An 18,913-nucleotide genomic window follows, 5' to 3' on the forward strand; every position below is an offset into this window, starting at 1 on the left:
GCGACTGGTGTGCGTATTTATAGAGGCGGTGCCGGGGGCGCCGGGGCGTCTCTGTGCCCGCAGTCCCGCGTCATGGAGCGGCCGGCGCCCTTGGCCGTGCTGCCCTTCTCCGATCCCGCGCACGCCCTGAGCTTGTTGCGCGGCTTGAGTCAGTTGCGCGCCGAGCGCAAGTTTCTGGACGTGACCCTGGAGGCGGCGGGTGGCCGCGACTTCCCTGCGCACCGCGCTGTGTTAGCGGCCGCTAGTCCCTACTTCCGCGCCATGTTCGCGGGCCAGCTGCGCGAGAGCCGCGCCGAGCGCGTGCGCTTGCACGGGGTGCCGCCCGACATGCTGCAGCTGCTCCTGGACTTCAGCTACACCGGCAGAGTGGCCGTGAGCGGCGACAACGCCGAGCCGCTACTGCGCGCCGCGGACCTGCTGCAGTTCCCCGCCGTGAAGGAGGCGTGCGGCGCCTTTCTGCAGCAGCAGCTCGACCTGGCCAACTGCCTGGACATGCAGGACTTTGCCGAGGCCTTCAGCTGCTCGGGGCTGGCTAGCGCGGCTCAGCGCTTCATCCTGCGCCACGTGGGCGAGCTGGGCGCCGAACAGCTGGAGAGGCTGCCGCTGGCCCGCCTGCTGCGCTACCTGCGCGACGACGGGCTGTGCGTGCCCAAGGAGGAGGCGGCCTACCAGCTGGCACTACGCTGGGTCCGCGCGGACCCGCCGCGCCGCGCTGCGCACTGGCCGCAGCTGCTGGAGGCCGTGCGCCTTCCCTTCGTGCGCCGCTTCTACCTGCTGGCACACGTGGAGGCCGAGCCGCTGGTGGCGCGCTGTCCGCCTTGTCTGCGCCTGCTGCGCGAGGCCCGCGACTTCCAAGCCGCACGCTACGACCGGCACGACCGCGGGCCCTGCCCCCGCATGCGTCCGCGCCCGTCCACCGGCCTAGCCGAGATCTTAGTGCTGGTGGGAGGTTGCGATCAGGACTGCGACGAGTTGGTCACCGTCGACTGCTACAATCCGCAGACAGGCCAGTGGCGCTACCTGGCCGAGTTCCCCGACCACTTAGGTGGGGGCTACAGTATCGTGGCTCTGGGTAACGACATCTACGTGACGGGTGAGTGTGCTGGGGGGGCTTTCCAAAAGAGACACTCAAGACCTGGAATCCTGGGGCCAGACCTAGCCCTTAGCTAGGGACTTCGTTAGTTTTTCCATTTGCTTTCAAACCAGAAGAGCCCCCTGTGCGAGCATTGACATGGCTGCTTTGTGGATCTCTGTGCCCTACGTGGTACAGCCTGCCTTGCTTAGCCAACTCCTTGCCCCGGAGGTGCCTCCCCCTTTTGGGTTGGAAGAGACAGGGTATTGACCTGGCACAATGGGTGCTTTCTTTTAATCCCCAAGGAATGCGGGGACAGGCTGCTGTCTGGCGCCTGGTGAGGCATCTTTCCCTCCCCAAAGCAGGGGCATTTCTCCCTCCCTGCTAAGCCACAGGGGCCTCCTGACTCACTGGCTTTGTTACCAGTGACAAGGTTTCTTAGAGCCTGCACCTAGGCGGTGCACTGTGGATCACATGGTGTTTAGGCTGCACTAGTCTATGACTGTAAACATGGTCACATGTTGAGAGATTTTCTTCCAGTTACTTGGCTGAAACCCCAAAACACTGCCGAGTCACTGTAGGCGGGCCTCAGCCTGCCTCAGTGCAGAGCCTCTCCCACCTTTTCCACTAAGGATGAATTCCGGTCACACTGAGGCTACCTCCTTCTTCAGGCCAACAGGAATGGCCTCTGGAACTGCTATATAAGGAAAGACCACTGGGGCCTCTGCCCCTTATCATTATCAGGCTGGCAGGCATGAGGCTGGGCTGTCTCGAGCTGTGTTCCACATTCCACACAAAGCCCACTCTGATCTTCCTGTGGGTCTCTGAGCAGATGGGACACATCCTGTCTCAGGGACAGCCTCAGCTCTGGCCTCAGCCTTCCTGACTGGCCTCTGAATTGACCCTCTGCCAGACCCTGTGGGAATCTAACCCTCTTTAACAACCTGAGGCTGACTCGTGTTGTTTGGGGCTCCGCCCTTGCCACCCTGCCCCCATATCCTCTGAAGTCTGGCTGGTGACTCTGAGCAGAGAGCGCCTTCCCCGAACTGGCCAGACTCGCCCTTGGATGTGTCACAGCTGAACAGCTAATCGGGTTTAGGCAGGTGGCTCCGCCATTCCCTTCAGCTGCTGGTGGGGATTTTCCTGAGAGTCAGGATCAGCTGCTTCAGCTGCTTTACAACGTCCCTGTGAAAGGTGTCTCAGACTCTTCCCTCAAAAAGCTCTGGGCTGAGAGACAGACAGAATGTCTCTGCCCTGTTCAGGGCACCAGCCAGGAAAGCCAAGGGCACAGCCCCCAGGATTCCTGGAGTCTTGTGATACCATGGGGGTTTCATGATCTTAGACCTACTTTACACTATTACTATTCTTTTTTTTTTTTTAAGACTTTTGTTGACACTCAAAAAATCAGTGTCTGTTACACTGTGTAGCTTGGTAAGTGTTTCGAGTCAAACATTCCCCTGTGCCGGCCACTAAGGTCAAAACTAGAATCCCAGAGGTGTATGACAGTGTGACCTGCTGTTAGGTATCTTGGGTGACAGTGTGGGTTTCTTCTCAACTTGTTCTGGCACAGTCTAGGTTTGAAAGTGTCCAGGAAGTCTAGAATTTGGTGCCCAAATCCCATGTTTAGTATCTACTCAGAAGAGCTGTCCAGACCTGAGACTGGATGGTCTGAGTTAGGTGTGATGATGTTAGGTGAGAAAAAAATCCTAAGGCTGTGTGGGGGAGGGTGGTTTGGTTTTGTTGTGGTGGTGGTTTTTTTGGAGGGAGGGGTTGAGACAGGGTTCCTCTGTGTAGCTTTGGTCCTGTCCTGGAACTTGCTCTGTAGACCAGGCTGGCCTCAAACTCACAGAGAATCTGCCTGGCTCTGCTTCCCGAGTGCTGGGGTTAAAGGCATGTGCCACCCCCATCCGGCTCACTGCCCAGTTTTGTGCTGTTTTTTAGTGTATGAGTGTTTTACCTGAATGTAGTCTGCACCATGTTTATACCTGGTGCCCACAGAAGCCAGTAAAGGCATTAGATGCCCTAGGATTGAAGTCATAGATGGCTATGAGCTGCCACGTGGATGCTGGGAATTGAACCCAGGTCCTCTGAAGAGTGCTCTCTACCCTTATTTTGTTTCTTGAGATGGGGTCTCATAGCCCAGAGCAACTCGAACCCCTGCGTGCTGGGATTACAAGTGTGTTGCTCTCTGGAGAGCAAGCCCAAGGTTCCTGCATGCTACAATAAGCACTCCACCAGCTTAGCTGTAACCCCAGTCTAGGACTGTTGGGATCAGCATCCTTTGGCCTTGATGGCATCAATTAGTGGACCTGTGCACTGCCTCAGTGACAGTGACAGCTTGGTGAGGCCAGAAGAAGACAAATGTGTTTTGGGTGAAGGGAGTGAGGCTAATTCCTCTGCAGAAAGAGGCCTATCCGGAAGCCCAAGGCACAGGTGGGTGACTCACTACACGTGGGCTGACCATCTGCCCTTTGTGTGCCCTGACAGGCGGGTCTGATGGCTCCCGGCTCTATGACTGCGTGTGGAGATACAACTCAAGTGTGAACGAGTGGACAGAGGTAGCACCCATGCTCAAGGCCCGAGAATACCACAGCTCTTCTGTCCTGGACGGGCTACTGTATGTGGTGGCAGCTGACAGCACAGAGCGCTATGACCATGCCACCGACTCCTGGGAGGCTCTGCAGCCCATGACCTACCCCATGGACAACTGCTCTACCACTGCCTGCCGAGGCCGGCTCTATGCCATTGGCTCCCTGGCAGGCAAGGAAACCATGGTGATACAGTGCTATGACCCGGACACTGACCTGTGGTCACTGGTGGACTGTGGGCAGCTCCCACCTTGGTCCTTTGCACCCAAGACCGTGACTCTGAATGGACTCATGTACTTCGTCAGGTGAGCCCCTTGGTACACTGTTTTTGGCTCAGCATCCCTGTACTGCTCGTTTCATAGATGAGGAAAGCTACCTTAATCAGACTACCACAAGGATAGTGGAGTCTTGGCAGTGCCTAGCTCGTCAGCCAGTGGGTTCCCATGCATCCACCAGCCACATGTGCAGCATGCATGTGTCTGAGTGAGACAGAGATAGATGTCTCAGCTCTACCCTAGGCCCATCCACTGGTTTTGATGACCTGTGTGGTCACAGCCAAATTTTGTGCCTTGGCTGACTAGCTACTGAACATTTGGGTGGGTAATTGGATTCCCTGTGTACTCTGTGTGCGTGTGCATGCATGTGCATGTGCGTACATATTCCCTGCACCTGCCTCCCTGGTCTGGAGTCTCCTTGAAGCTGTGGGGCTGGGAGGAAATGAATGGATAAATGACAGTCTCCTTTTGGTCCTAGACTTTGATCTGGGAGCCCAAAGGTGTGTGCCGTGGGCCTGCATTTTTCTCTGGCTGAGCAGCACTGTGACCTTTGTCTGCCCTGCCCCCAAAATAGGAGGCCGCCGCTCTTCAGGGTGAGCTCTGAGGAGTCTAAAGGTCTAAAGGGAACACAAGTGTTATTGTGTGTCATCTAAGTAGCTGAGGGGCCTGGTAATCTTTAAATGCCAGGACCTGAAGGTCTGCTTTGAGAATGCCCTGGAACCTTCCTCAGCCTGGGTCCTGTTATAAAACTGCCTGGCCCGTCCCTAGTTCTCCCTGGTGCCCTCAAGAAAGGGGAGGGGCTGGCTATAAATACAGCTTTGAAGAGTGCCAGGCCCTTGCTTCAGCCCCTCTGTAGTAGCTGCTGGCCCAGCACCTTTGAGAACTCCGTTCCTGTCCTAAGTCAGATCCTGACACCTGCTGGCTTTCCTGGACGGTAATCAGTTTTGATTGCTAGCCCTCCAGCTAGAAGTGGGAGGTTTGCCCAGCCTGTGGTTCACTTACGTGCCATCCACACAGGAGGCCACTCTAGCCCACCTAAATGCCTGGATATCAGTGACCAATAAAAGGAATTGCTGCCCTGGGCCCCCTACTGTGCAAATGCTCCTTGGTTTCTGGAAAAAGCAAAGGTATTGACTCTGGCTGGGAGGTAGCAGAAGAGAGGAGGTAGGGAGTCCTGTCCAGCCCAGCTCCTTCCAGGTGTGGTGGCTCTTTGGTCTCTGCTGGAAAGAAGGCAGACAGTGTAGGGATAACGTGGTGAGTTCAAAGCTAGTCTGGGCCACCAACCAAGACCTTGTCTCAAAAATGTACTTACAAGTCCCCGGAAGAGTCTGCCACTTTGAGGACTCGCTAGCCCTTCACACCCAAGGTTCTCCTGCTTTGGTCTGACTGGCTGTCTTTCCCTCCGTTCCTTCCACAGGGATGACTCAGCTGAGGTGGATGTATACAACCCCACAAAGAATGAATGGGACAAGATCCCGTCTATGAATCAGGTAAGTTTGCAGGCATGCCAGTGATTGTGTGCTCAGGCTGGTCCTGCTTTTGCAGTTGACCTGTCATTGAGGTAGAGTGTTTGGGAGACAGTCATGAGGGTGGGGCCTGTATTTAGTCCACTCCAGGTGTTCTCAGTTAATGGAGGCTCATTACATTTGAAACTTGCCAAGTCCAGATGGTAAAAAGGATCTCAAGATCAGGCTTGTGGTCACTGCACCCTTACCTAAGCCATTGAGCAGAAGGGGGTGAGGAATCGACAAGTTGTTCTCTACAGAGAGAGAGCAAGTGCAGAGGTCCCAGGGCTGGTGTGTTTATGTGAACACCAGCTGCCATTGTGGCTACAGGGAGTGGGTTTAGACAGGTCCCTGGGAACTACCTACCCCAGCTATTTCCTGAGGAATTGACCTTGGGAACACATTTATTGGACACGTGCTGTGTGCCATGAACAGGGGCATCGCTGTTGGTGTTGTCTGGGCAGGTTTCTCCTATCTCTCCTTGCTGATGGTGTGATGATGCTTGGAAGGCCAGGTTCAGTTCCCAGTTATCACTGATAGCTGTCCCAGCATACTTTCTGCTGTCTGTAAGATGAAAAGAACAGATGAGCCTGCCCTAACGACTGATGCAGGATGCTGGGTGTGGCCCACACCTGGAGACCATGCTGACCACATAGGAAGCCCCATTTTCCCTGTTGGGGAACAGGAAGGTTTTGGCTTAGCCTGTCTATACTCCCTCGAAAGCTGGCTGAGGGTGATTCTCAGTGCCATGGTTATGATGTGCTGGGCTGTTCCCTGGAAGTTACTAGAGCAATCAGGGAGGGAGGTCTGCCTTGCCACAGTTGCCTGCCTCTGACTCCTTGCCTTGACCTGCAGGTACATGTCGGGGGCAGCCTGGCTGTCCTGGGAGGCAAGCTCTATGTCTCTGGGGGATATGACAATACATTTGAACTCTCGGACGTGGTGGAGGCATATGACCCAGAGGCCCGAGCATGGAGTGTGGTGGGGAGGCTCCCAGAACCCACCTTCTGGCATGGCAGCGTGAGCATCTTCCGCCAGTTCATGCCACAGACACCAGCAGGGGGCCGTGGCTTTGAGCTGAACAGCGGCAGCAATGACATGGATGCTGGCCGCCACAGGCTGCCACAGAACCCTGACGAGCTGCACTAGCCCAGGCCTGGCCCAAGGGAGGGCCTTGGTGCAAGGGGCCTGGCACCTACAGAGGAATAGATCACCAAGAAGAGCAGTGGCTCATGGGTGCTGAGTGAGCCCCTAGAGTGCCATGTGAAGGTTTCTGTACATTCAGAGCCGATGTCACAGCTTCTAGGGGCGAAGCTGGTGGTGACCTGTGTGGTTAAGAACCAGTGGCTTCAACACTATCACGTATCTCTGCCTTCCAGAAAGTTACCTCCAGCTTGTAGCATCCAACTCACTATGCAGTGTGCCTCTCTTTGCAGCCTCCTCCTGGGCCTGCTTGATCTCAGAGCAGAGGGCAAGGGTCCCTGTGACAGAAAGTGGCCTGGCCTGGAACACTGGGGACCCGGGAAGACAAAGGCTCCAAAAGAGAGCTTAAACTCCATCTAGTACCAAGGACCCCTGTAGCCAGTGCAAGTCCAAGGGGTGCCGTCAGCTCACCTAGCTTCACACGTCTGTTGGGGGTCTCACCATACAGGGTAGGCTTTTAGGACATGAGTACTGACTGATTAAGCCACAGTGTGAGTGGGCTTGAAAGGGTCTGTTTCCATAGCACATGGTCTCACCTGGCTAGGGGCCCTCCCTGGGGTTCTGCCCCAAGCCTGCAGAGGCAAGGCTGGAGGAGAAGACCAAAGCTCACAAAGCTGGATTGCTGTGGCTCCTCAGGAATCTCCCTGACACTTGGCTGAGTGGACAGATGCTGGGCCTGCTTCTAAAGGAGACTGAGCAGGGCGGCCCCAAGGCTGGGTTCTAGGTCTGAAATGTTTGCAGTTTGAACTCTAAAAGACGTAGAGAGTTGGGAGAAGTAAGAGACAAGTGGCTCTGTCCGACTTGAATATGTACAGATCGTCGTTGTTAGAATTTTCCTGCCATTGTGTAGAAAAAACATCAAATTCCTAAGAGCTCAGGTCCAGGTGTATGAGTACCAGAGCACCTGAGCCATAGCTCAGTGGAGCCCAGAAGTTCTTCCTGACTTTGAGTGGTTTCATGGGTTTGGGGGCTGGGGCTGGGACTGCTCAAGGTACCCAGTGGCCTCTCTGCTGGAGTTTATCATCATGCCTCTTTCTGGGGAAGAGGGCATTAGGACCGTTTTATTGGAGACAATGCCAAGGTTCGGGGTGATTTGGTGAACTTGGGTGGGTGAGGCTCTAGGAACAGAGCCTGCCCTACCACATACCTACAGTCCTCTTCTTGGCCAGGTGGCAGAGGAGGCTGCCTTAATTTCCAGGGTACCTACCTACTTCCTGTCCGGTGCCATGCACTGCAGAAGTCATCCTGTTTAGTTTGATATCCATATTTCTAAAATGCTCTGCTGGGCACCCTGCCCTGGGAAAGACCGAGTGTATGGGGCAGTGCTGGCCCAGCACAGGCCCACTGGTGTCCTAGGGCTCCCGTGGGGTGTGCGGCCGGAATTTGTTTTGTTTCCTGGTGCTGTCAGCCCAGCCTGGTAGTACCTCTCCTCCCTCTTGGCCTAGTAAACTCTTTCACTGAGCCTTAAAGAGCTGCTACCCAGAGGGGTCGGTACTCTGGAGTGCCTTGGCATGGCAGGGTGGGGTCCTGTGTGTTTCAGGAACTAAGCTCAGTGCTGCAGAAAGTGTTTGGTCTACCTGTAGACTAGCCACCACTGTCAAGTCCTCTTAGGGACAGGCTAGGAGGCTTCCAAAGGAGAGCTGTATCACGGCACTTTCCTATGACCTGCAGTGGTTACTGCATTATAATGCACACTTGCACAGAGCCCCTCTGCCCACCTGTGCTCCAGAGCTGCTCAGGTTTCCACATCATGACCCATATTTGGGTTTCTAAGACTGAGGAGAGTGCAGAGTAGGCACTCACTGATCCCTCCCTCAGCTTCTCCTTTGCCAAGGGCTCTTAGACAGTACCCCCATCACTTGACACATGTCTACACTAACAGGGATTAAAGCTGGGTTTCTTGGGTATGGGATTGTCCCTGTCACATGTATAAAGCTTTTGTATGTCAGGATAAAATTAAGTTATGAGAAGTTCTGTGTCTGGTTTTTTATGCTGATCTGTAAGGGATTTCTTATATTTATGACTTCTGAGACTTATGTCATGAAGGTTTCCTTCCTTAGGTAACTAGCATTTAGTCACACCAGTGGCTGGGGCAGATTTGTATATTTATTTTTGTCTACTCTAGAGGCTTCTATGTCCAGCATTCTAAGGTTTTAGGATGCTCCCCTCCTTTTTGAAATAAAATGTTTCCTATATGCTGGGTGTCACGCATGGCTTTCATTTTTTGTTTGTTCAGACAGGGTCACACTGTGTAGCTCTAGCTGTCCTGGAACTCACTTTGTAGACCAGGCTGGCTTTGAACTCACAGAGATCCACCTGCCTCTGCCTCCCAAGTGCTGGGATTAAAGGCGTGCGCCACCACCGCCCGGCTGGCCTTCATCTTCTTGCTGCTCTGTCTTCTGAGAATGTTTGTGCAGAGGTCAGGACTGGTGGTGGGAGGCTGACCTGGACAGCAGAGTGAACGCTAGTCAGCAGGTAAAGGAATCCAGCATCACTGAGTCTTTCAGGTCCTTTCTCACCTCGATTTCAGTGCAATGGTAGTCTTCTACCCACAGTAAGATGGACCTTGGACCGGGGACGGGGGTTGGAGGTGTGTGCCCCAAAGGCCATCAGAAACCTCATAGCTGTATTACAATTTGTAACAGTAGCAAAATTAGTTAAGAAGTAGCAGCAAAAGTAATTAAATGGCTGGGGAACTGTATTAAAGGGTGGCAGCATTAGGAAGGCTGAGAACCACTGCTCTTGGGGTTCCATCAGGCTGAGAGACTCCCGAACCTTCCATCTGGATCACTCTCCCCCCCAGAGCCCATCCAGACCCAGGGGGGACCAATGCCTGAGCTGGAAAAGAAGCAGGCTAAGATCCTTGAGGATAGACTAAGGATCTCACCCGTGCTAAGTGCTTTACCGCTGAGCCACACCCACAGCTGTGGCCTTTAGTATCTTCAGAACAGATCTGAAGCTCAAGGCCTGTATTGGCAAACCTGGCGTGCATACCACCACACATTGCCTCTCCCTCAGCTGCTGATGGCCAGGAGATGAAAGGGAGTCAGCTGTGTTATGAGTGAAGCCCATTTTCCTAGCCTCCCAACACACCAGGGGAATTAGGGTGTGTAAAGGCAGGAATATGACATCTTATGGAGCAAGGGTATTAGGCAAAGCCTAGCTCCAGTTTCTGGGGCCATGACCATCACTGACCCAGCCTGGGTGATGGGATGTTTCAGTGTGTCCGTATTTGACTCTCTTATCAAGGTCTATGTCTCCTATAACCAGGAAGTACTGGGGACAGCCTCACCCAACAGTGTGGCAAAGATGACATCAAGTCATTTCCCCTGCTAGGTCATAGAAAGGTCTTGTACTTCTGACTGGGGGTACTTAGAGCTCAGCTTCCGTGCTGAGAAAGCTCTCTTTAGAGCAGCCCCCAGTAATTCGGCAGGTGTTTCCTGCCCAGTGAGCTTTTTGCAGACTTGTCTGAGAAGCATGAGCATATACTAGCCCATGGAAGTCTCTGGGGCTCATGGGGATACAAGGGAGTTAAATTTAAACATGGATCTACAGCACCCATGATACTCTGCTCTGTGAAAGGTGAAACCCATGCCCCTTCCTATTCAAGGTCTGGACCAAGATAGGGCCCTTCCAAAGGATGGATCCCTCCGTGGGCATGAAGCCAGTCAAGGCTGGCCTCTTAGCTGCCACTGACCATGTTCAGCTTCGTTGGACTGGTTTAACTCTGGCCAAGGAAGCCATGACCGTGGGCCCTGGCTTGCTTTGTTTTGGTTTTTCAAGACAGGGTTTCTCTGTGTAGCTTCGGTGCCTGTCCTGGTGCTCGCTCACAGAGCTCAAACTCACAGAGCTCAGCCTGCCTCTGCCTCCCGAGTGCTGGGAGCCTGGGCCCTGGCTATTTTGCCCAACTTCAGAGGTTCAACCCATGGCTGGCCGGCCTCGCCTGTACTATGCTAAACTGGGCACTACCCTTTGGCATGCGTAAAGGACAGGAGCCACCTCCAGGGGATTTCACTGATTCCCAGCCTGGCGAAGCAGCCTCACTAAGGTCCAGGATGGGATGGGCACCATGAGGGTGGCTGGAAGTCTTCAGTGTAGACCAGTCCTCTAGTTGCAGAACATCGAGCAACAGACCACTGACAAGTGACTCAAAATCATGTGTTTATGGGTAGCTGGGGCTAACTGGGCGGGGTCTGTGGGCCACAGTCCTCGGGAACAGCAGCTGTGATGATGAGTGAAGGCCCCAGGACGCTGGGGCTGGCAAAGCTCTCCTCTGCACACAGTCTCTGGCTAGGGAGCTGGGAGGCGAGGCCACCCTGGGTCAGGGACTCCACAATGACCTCGGCAGAGCCCATCTCCAGGTCTGCAGGCGGCTGGAGTGCCACCACCACCACCTTCTCATCCTCGATGACTAGGTTTCGGAGCTTGCGCTGCCGCGGGTTGTAGTTTTCCACCCTATCGTGGATCTCCATGTGCCTCCGCAGGTGAGCCTGAGGGAAGGGAAGCTCAGAGCTGCGAGCAGGGGTGGGGGGAGCCCCAGGGGGGGGAGCCCCAGGGCCTGGCCTACCTGCCGAGTGAACTTGTAGCCACATTCAGTGCACTCGAACTTCCTCACGCCCTTGTGTCGTCTGACATGCACCCGTAACTGTTCCACGGCTGCAGGAGGAACAGGGTCACTGGCATTAGCAGGGAACATGGCAGGGACGGAACTGAGATGGAAGACAAGACACCCCGGGGCCTAAGGCACAGGAGGCGGCCCTTGGCAGGGTCTCCCCCACTCCAGGCTCTACAGCACCACACGGAGGCCACCATCGCCCCGTCCAGGGCGCCCTGCCCCCACCTCCACCATCACAGCCTTCCACTCTCATCTCTTAGCACATGGAAGACAGAACTCTGCTAGCTGGAAGGTTCTAAAGAGCACTGGGAAGCCACTGTTGCCCTCCAAGTCAGGTAGGCAGGAGATGGAAGCCAGGCCCTCCGCTCTCCCACAGCTTGCCCACTGACCTTTGAAGGTTTTGCCACAGATCTGGCAGAAGTGAGGCCTGCCCTCCTGGTGACGACTGGCCACGTGCCTCAGAAGGGGCCCCTTCTCGGTGAAGCGCTGCTCACAGAATTCACAGCCAAAAGGCCTCTCACCCGTGTGGGTGCGGTTGTGCTTGTCCAGACTGGCTGTGGGGGACAAGGTGGGGCTCAGTTGCTGGCCTGAGCCCTGGGGAGGGAGGGGACAGGCCTGCCTCACCTTGGGTGCGGAAGGTCTTGCCACAGAGGTGGCACTGGAAAGGCTTCTCGCCTGTGTGTGTGCGGAGGTGCATGTTGAGGTTGGCCTTCTGGGTGAAAGCATGGCTGCAGAACTCACAAACATAAGGCCTTTCATTCCTGTTCAGATGGGGACACAAGGCGAGGCCATCACTGGGGGAAGCCATCCCCTTTCAGTCATCTGTTAGCGCTGGAACTTGCTAAGCTGTAGGGCTTGGGTGGTTCCTGGCAAAGGACACCACAACCACTCTCAGAAGCAAAGGAGAAATCTATAGCTCGGGGAGTCGGGAACCTAAGGGATAAAGGCATGCCCGGCTTGAGCCCTCCCCATTAGCCTAACAGAGCTGCCTGTCTCTCGCCCACCACAAGAGGGCTGCAGATGCTGTTCCTGGCCCCTTGCAGCGGGCCCACTCTGGAAGGAGGGAGGGCTCCTACCTGTGCTTGGCCTTGATGTGCATCTGCAGCCCATTGCGGCTCGAGGCCCGGTGCCCACACTCCTCACACACAAACAGCTTTTCTCCACGATGCTTAAAAGCCTCGTGCAGCTGCAGTTCCGTTCTAGACAGGAAGCACTTGGCACAAGTGGGGCACTACAGGCAGGTGGGACAGGCAGAGGGAGAAGTGCCAGGTGAGGACAGGGCAGGGCTCCCCAGGAGCCACAGGTGCCCCAGCCCTACCTGGCACTTACTGCATGGGGTTTGGGGGCTCCATGCAGCTTGATCATGTGGCTCTGCAAGTCCTTCTTCTGCATGAACTGCTGGGAGCAGGAGGAGCACTGGAAATACAGGCCCCGTCAGCCCAGCACAACCTGACCATCAGTGCCCTGCCACCAGTTCACGGCGAAGGAGGGCCTAACCCAGGTGTAGGACAGTCCCTGATCTGCTGAAGTTGGCCTCCAAGAGGGGGCGCTGCTCAGCCATCCACACCATTCTCACAGGATGCTGAGCAAGTAAGGCTAGGGACAGTGCCATTGGATGGGTAAGAAGGCAGGCTTCACGGGAGAGCTGCTAGAACTACCCCAGGCAAAGGGGTCCACATCCCTATCTAGCCCACGACCCTGGGGACCAGCTGGCCTGACCTTGTAGGGCATTTCCCCTGTGTGAGACACCATGTGCACCCGCAGCTCCATCCTCCGGCGGAAGGTCTCCTGGCACACGGAGCATGTGAAGACCTGGCAGTGTGAGGGGCAAGCAGGGCCAGCATCAGGAAGGGCCTCTGCCTGCGACGGCAGCCTCTGCAAGGGCTTCCACACGCTGCTGGGAAGTGTCTGCCTGGGGTAGGGGATGCTGGGGTAGGAGAGGGCAACATGTAACCTGCCTGCCTTAACCATCCCAGAACACTGAGCACTACCATATGCCAGACCCTTCTCAGCTCCAGACAGGCTAGAGACAGGGGCCCAACTGCTAATGCCCAGTCTCTGGGAAGAGGAGGATGGGGTTTAGCCAAACACTACCCACTTGGGGTAGGGGGACAGGAAAGGTGGCCCTTCCCAGCAGCCATCCCCCACAAACACTTTCCTTGCTCCAAAGCCAAAGATAGAGCTAACCCGAAACATCCCTGTAGGGCTTATCCCCTGAGCCCTCTGAAAAAGTGTCTGACTTGTACTAGATGTGGACATGATACCATCCAAGGCCCCCGCAGCTCTTATTTTATAATCCTGTAGAGTTTCCTGGGGATCCTTCCCAGATGGCATGAAGATACAGGCCACTGGGCTCCTGCCCACAAATACTTGGACCAATTCCCAAGTACCTGTTCTGAGCGGTTCATGCAATTCCGGGCTTCATGCTCCAAGAGATTCTCCTTGCGAAAGTAACACTTCCCACATTTGGGACACTCGAAGGGTTTCTCTCCAGTGTGTTTCCTGCCAAGAAGAGAGGCCGCAGAGGGGTGGGGCTCAGAGGCTTTCCCATCTCTCTGGTGCTCAGGACCCCCTCCCACTCCTGCCACGGACCTATGCTGTGGCGCATAGGAGGAGGTGTCCTGAAGCCAGCTAGGGCTCACCGGAGAGGCTCAGCGACACTCAGGTTGAACATGCAGGGGCAAGGCCAGAAATTCCTTCCAGCGTAGAGATCCTCAGGAAGGGAAGAAACAGTAGCCAGAGGTCCAAGTGGCCCCACGCTAGGAGCCAGGAGTTAGCCCTACCTCTGCCAGCCTCACTAAATGGCTGCTGTAGAACTGACTGGCACAGCCTGGTTGGCGGCCTCCTCTCTGTGGACTCCACTTTCACCCCCATGGCAGACAAGTGATATGGCTCGGTGGACAAAAGCACTTGGCTGCCGAGCCAGAGGACCCAAGTTCAATCCCTGAGACCCACGTGGTGAGAGAAAAACCACTCCCACAAGTTGTACTCTGACGTCTACACCCTTCCCCATGAGTAAATAAATAAATGTAAAACACCACGACCTGACTCCGCTCACTTCCTCTCTGATATCACAAGTATGGCTGCAGCAGCTCCTAAGGTCCCATGAGTCACCACTGGTTCCCTGGTTCTACCCATCTCACCAGCAGGTTCCATTAAGTTCAGAAGCCTTTGAAGACAAGGCAGCCCTCATTACCTCTTGGCCCACAGGCCTCCAGTGCTTCCTATCTCATACTGAGAGGGCCTAGGGGGCCTAGGAGAACGTGGTGGCCTAAGTGAACTAGCCGGTCCCTCAGTGGCCTTGCTCTAAAGTCCTTCCCTGCCCTCACCCCTCACACCAGTCAGGCTCACTCCAAGCCCAGGACATTATTGCTAGCTGTTTCGAGAAGGCTCTCCCCAGTGAGCTGCTTCCTTACCTTCTAGCCTAGGTGGGTGGCAGAAGCTGTAATGTAATCCTAGCTACTTGGTTTGGATTTTTTCCCCCAGCACTGGGGATTGAACCCAGAGCCTCATGTTAGGCAAGCACACAAAAACTGATCTATATCCTCCCAGCTCGTTCCCAGCTACTTCAAGTCAAGGCAGAGGATCACCAGCTCAAGGCCAGCTGAAAAAGGGCTAGGGACGGAGCTCATGGCAGAGGCCCTGGGGTTCAGTCCCTACCACTGAAGGCCACGGAGTAAGGGGAAAGCTCCCCACCTCCTTAATATGCCCCAGGCTGGTTATTGGAAACTGACCCTATGCAGAAGACTCCAAACCAATTCCTGGCCCTACTCTCCTTCTACCCCTCCTTCCTCTAACACGGTCTCACACTCTGGAGCCCCAACTGGGTGGAACTCACAGGAGGTGTAAGATTGCAGGCGTGAGCCAACAACTCAGACTAAATATTGTAGAATATTAAATACTATTTTAAGATGTGTTACCAGAGAAACTGTCTAGAAAAACCTAAATAAATAAATAAATAAATAAATAAATAATATAATAAAGATGTGTTACATTTGTTTATGCTGTGGAATATTTGTTTAATGATGCAAAGATGTGTTACATTCTTTTTTTTTTTTTTTTTTTTTTCCAGACAGGTTTCTCTGTGTAGCTTTGCACCTTTCCTGGAACTCATTTGGTAGCCCAGGCTGGCCTCGAACTCACAGAGATCCACCTGGCTTTGCCTCCTGAGTGCTGAGATTAAAGGCATATGCCACCACCGCTGGCATGTGTTACATTCTTTTATATTGCATTTGTTTAAGCCCGTGAAGCTGTGTTCCTTTGCCTGTGTAAAACACCTGATGGTCTAATAAAGAGTTGAACAGCCAATGGCTAGGCAGGAGACAGGACAGGCGGGGCTGGCAGGCAGGCAGGCAGAATAAGTAGGAGAAATTTGGGAGAAGAAAGAGCAAGATCAAGGAGCGGGAGAAAAGAAGGGGCCAGCCCACAAAGTAGGAAGGAAAGGTATACAGACACAGAGGGAAAAGCCCAGAGGCAAAAGGTGGACAGGATAAGTTAAGAAAGGCTGGCTAGAAACAAGCCAAGCTAAGGCCGGGCATTTATAATAAGCCTGTGTGTGATTTATCTGGTAGCTGGGTGGCGGCCCCCAAAGAGCAAAGAGTAAAAAAGAATAACAACACTAAAACTCACTACACAGACTCAAACCTGTAGCAATCCTCCTGCCTCGAACTCCCAAGTGCCAGGATTACAGACAAATGCTGCTATACGTGGATACAATCATCTCTGGAAGCCACCCCTTTCCAGTTCTCAGGGACATCAACAAACCACAGACCGAGGACAGGATGGATGGAGCATGGGTACCACTGTGCAGCCTCAGCTACCTCAAAGCCAAAGCACGGGGATGGCAAATGGGTCCCAACCCCACTCCAGGTGAGCACTAGCAGCTTCCCAGAATATCATACTGACGACACAATGTGGCTTAACACAACCTGGCTTGGTACAAAAACAAACTGTAACAGACTAGCTGAGTTGCATGGTTACCGAGCCCTTGAGATGTGACTTGTGGCTGTGGCACTGAATTTTATTTTAAGTAATTTGAACTTAAAATAAGCTAGGTATGGTGGTACATGCCTTTGATCCCTGCATTCTGGAAGCCGAAGCAAGCAGATCTCTGTGTTCTTGGCCAGCCAGGGCTACATAGAGAGACCCTATTTAAAAAGCAAAACAAAAAACAGTCCTAAGGTATGGTGGGGTATGCCTTTAATACTAGCACTCAGGAGGCAGAGACAGGGAGACCTCTGAGTTCAAGGCCAGTTTGGGCTACATAAGTTTGGGCTACATAGTAAGGTCTTTTAAAAAAAAAAATAGGAAAAAACTTCACAGTTCTATGGTGGTCCCAGTTAGACAAATGGTCTTTTATACTTCTCTGACTCCCAGAGCTAAAATCCCCAGAAACACAGGCAGCCTCAGTCCTGAGGATTAGCCTCTTGTCAAAGCCTACACTGCCAGACTCCAGAAAGCCCCACAGTCAGACCTCAGCTCTAGGTCATGAAGGAGCCAGAGGTTTGCCTCATGTCTCCTGTGGACAGAAGCCTGCCCACAGTCAAAGTCCACAGGGGGTGGAACATACTATTTAGGTGTCCACAAACCCACGATGCACAGGAAGACAGAGAGGAAGAAGATGCATGCCAACCAGGGACTATCTGGACCTAACATAGAGCCCTAAGCCCCCAAAGCCCAGAGGAGAGGTGTCCAGGACCCCTCCTTCAGCATAGAAGGGCAGAGAAAAGAAAATAGAAACAGCATTTACCTGTTGTGGACTTTTAGGTAGTATTTGCTGAGGAACTTTTTATGGCATGTGGGACATTCAACCGGCACTGCTGCACCTCTCCGGCCTTCACTGGGCTCGGCTGCTGGGGAACCTGCACCCAGGGCTGGCTCCGCAGCGCAGGGCTTTCGGGTCACTTTGGACTTCCTCCTGGTCAGCACAGTCTCAGGCTCAGAAATGGAATCACCATCCCCGTCATCCTCAACTTGAACCACCACTTCCCACTAGAGTAGAGGAGGCAGCGGAGGGGTAGGGTCACCAAAATGCCCAGTAGTAGCTTGAGGGACCCAGCTTTAGTTTCCACCCAAGTCCCGTCTCAGATGGTCCCCTTTCTTCGGGGGCCCAGGAAAGACCACATGTAAATCTTGGAGTCAGAGGAAAGGGTCTGTTCCTGGGGAGCTGGCCAGGTCTCACCACCCCAGGGAAACGCCTGTGACCCTCATGCTCACTCCACCCCTATGAAGCTGGCAACCATGGCTAGGTGTAGCTCCCAGAGAGGTCACCGGAGGCCACTGGCTTCCTATGTTGAACTCCAGAAGTGCCCGTCTTTACCCTTGAGCTTGCCTCCCCAGTCCCTACACTCTGGTAGCAGTACCTCATTGCTGTCGCCCTGCAACGGGGCACCCCCAGCCTCGAAGGGCCTCGGAGGCTCTTTGCAGTCCTCAGACTCCTTGTCCTCTGAGGGACAAGGCTTCAGGGCCTGCTTGAGTTTCCCACAGAGGAAGGAGGGGCTGCTCTGAGCAGGGGGATTGAGCTGGGACTGCTGACTGTCTCTAGACTCCTGATCCCCAGGGGCCAGGCTCAAAGTCCTGAAAACTTCCTCCTCGTCCAAGTCTGTTGGCTCCTTGAGGTGGCTTTTCACATCCTGGGAGGCAGGTTGCCCCAGTCCACTCTGGACACTTGGTGCCTGTCCCACTGAGGTTCTGGGCTGGAAGCTCTGACAGAGCTCCACAGCCTCTGGCACCCGCAACTCCTTGGCTGCCAAGAGCACCTGATCCCTGTTCCCTGAGGTAAGGGCCAGGTGACCAGTGTAGAAAAAGTCCAGCAGGAGGCCAAAAATCTCAGCAAAACCTGCAGGAAGGACCACGCTGCCTCCTGAGCCATCCCCATAGATTCTCTGGAAGAAATGGCTGCAACAGGCCAGGACACTCCAGTGTGCCTTGAACACCAGGCCCCCCACGTCCAGAGTGGCGTCGCAATATTGGCCTTTCTCCCGCTGCTTGTTGAGTTCCTGCAGAACCCTCACGCTGTGCTGTACGAAGGAACCGTCCATAATCTGGAAAGGAAGGCAAACATGATACTCTGGCCAGCCCAATAGAGAAAGCCCCTAGACTGTAGTGAGTTGGACCCGTTAACAGCCACCTATGTCGGGATGAAGGCTTGGGTCAAGGTTAGAAGGTGCACGCGGAGCACAGCCAGAGTGGAGTGACAGCCACTCAGGGGCGGGGAGTGGCAGGGGTTGGCCAGAAGGGAGAAAGCCTCCGGAGTCGGAAAGCATGATGCAGGACAGGACAGGGCAGGGTCGGAATAGGGTGCTAATGAGATAATATGAAAATGCAAATTTGGGGACAGACAAGAGTGAACGCGAACTGATCCGCCGCGCACCGGGAGGCACAGCCAGTAGGACAGGCCGGCGGCTGCGCACAGGTGACCCAAGCCCACGCCACGCTTGCAAGTCGCAAGCGGAAGGCGGCGGCCGCACTCTCGTCAGCGCCTGGGGCGGATCGCCGCTTCCCTCCCGCTCCCTCCTCACCCGGCCGGTCCTCTCGGCTCACACCGGCCTCACTGCTCCGGGATAGTCCACCTCCACCGCCCACAAGACTAACTCCTGCCCGGCCCACTGTGCAGAGACGCAGCCGTCCCCACGCCGGATGTGACGTTGGGGCGC

The 18,913-nt window shown here is 54.6% G+C and overlaps 2 protein-coding genes across 3 annotated transcripts; one reads left to right on the forward strand and one right to left on the reverse strand.

Annotated features, from left to right (window-relative positions):
- Klhl21 (kelch like family member 21) lies at window positions 1–8,850 on the forward strand. Its single transcript, XM_036178998.1, has 4 exons — window positions 1–1,093; window positions 3,560–3,965; window positions 5,353–5,425; window positions 6,296–8,850. Exons 1-4 carry the CDS (start codon window positions 73–75, stop codon window positions 6,587–6,589), a joined length of 1,794 nt encoding a protein of 597 aa, XP_036034891.1. The 5' UTR covers window positions 1–72; the 3' UTR covers window positions 6,590–8,850.
- A 1,941-nt stretch (window positions 8,851–10,791) lies between these two features.
- On the reverse strand, window positions 10,792–18,891 carry Zbtb48 (zinc finger and BTB domain containing 48). 2 transcript variants are annotated; one of them, XM_036179878.1, is made up of 11 exons: window positions 18,779–18,891; window positions 17,621–18,301; window positions 17,008–17,249; window positions 13,649–13,760; window positions 12,978–13,070; window positions 12,588–12,674; window positions 12,335–12,489; window positions 11,883–12,019; window positions 11,648–11,812; window positions 11,211–11,299; window positions 10,792–11,133 (listed from the first exon to the last, which is right to left on the reverse strand). In XM_036179878.1, the coding sequence occupies exons 2-11, from the start codon at window positions 18,296–18,298 to the stop codon at window positions 10,822–10,824; spliced, it is 2,070 nt and encodes a 689-aa protein (XP_036035771.1). In that variant the 5' UTR covers window positions 18,299–18,301; window positions 18,779–18,891; the 3' UTR covers window positions 10,792–10,821. The 2 variants fall into 2 exon arrangements, with proteins under 2 accessions (XP_036035771.1, XP_036035772.1); XM_036179879.1 differs by lacking the exon at window positions 12,978–13,070.
- Window positions 18,892–18,913: the final 22 nt, after the last annotated feature.

This window comes from Onychomys torridus, chromosome 2 (assembly GCF_903995425.1).
Source record: "Onychomys torridus chromosome 2, mOncTor1.1, whole genome shotgun sequence".
NCBI classification, from domain to species: domain Eukaryota; kingdom Metazoa; phylum Chordata; class Mammalia; order Rodentia; family Cricetidae; genus Onychomys; species Onychomys torridus.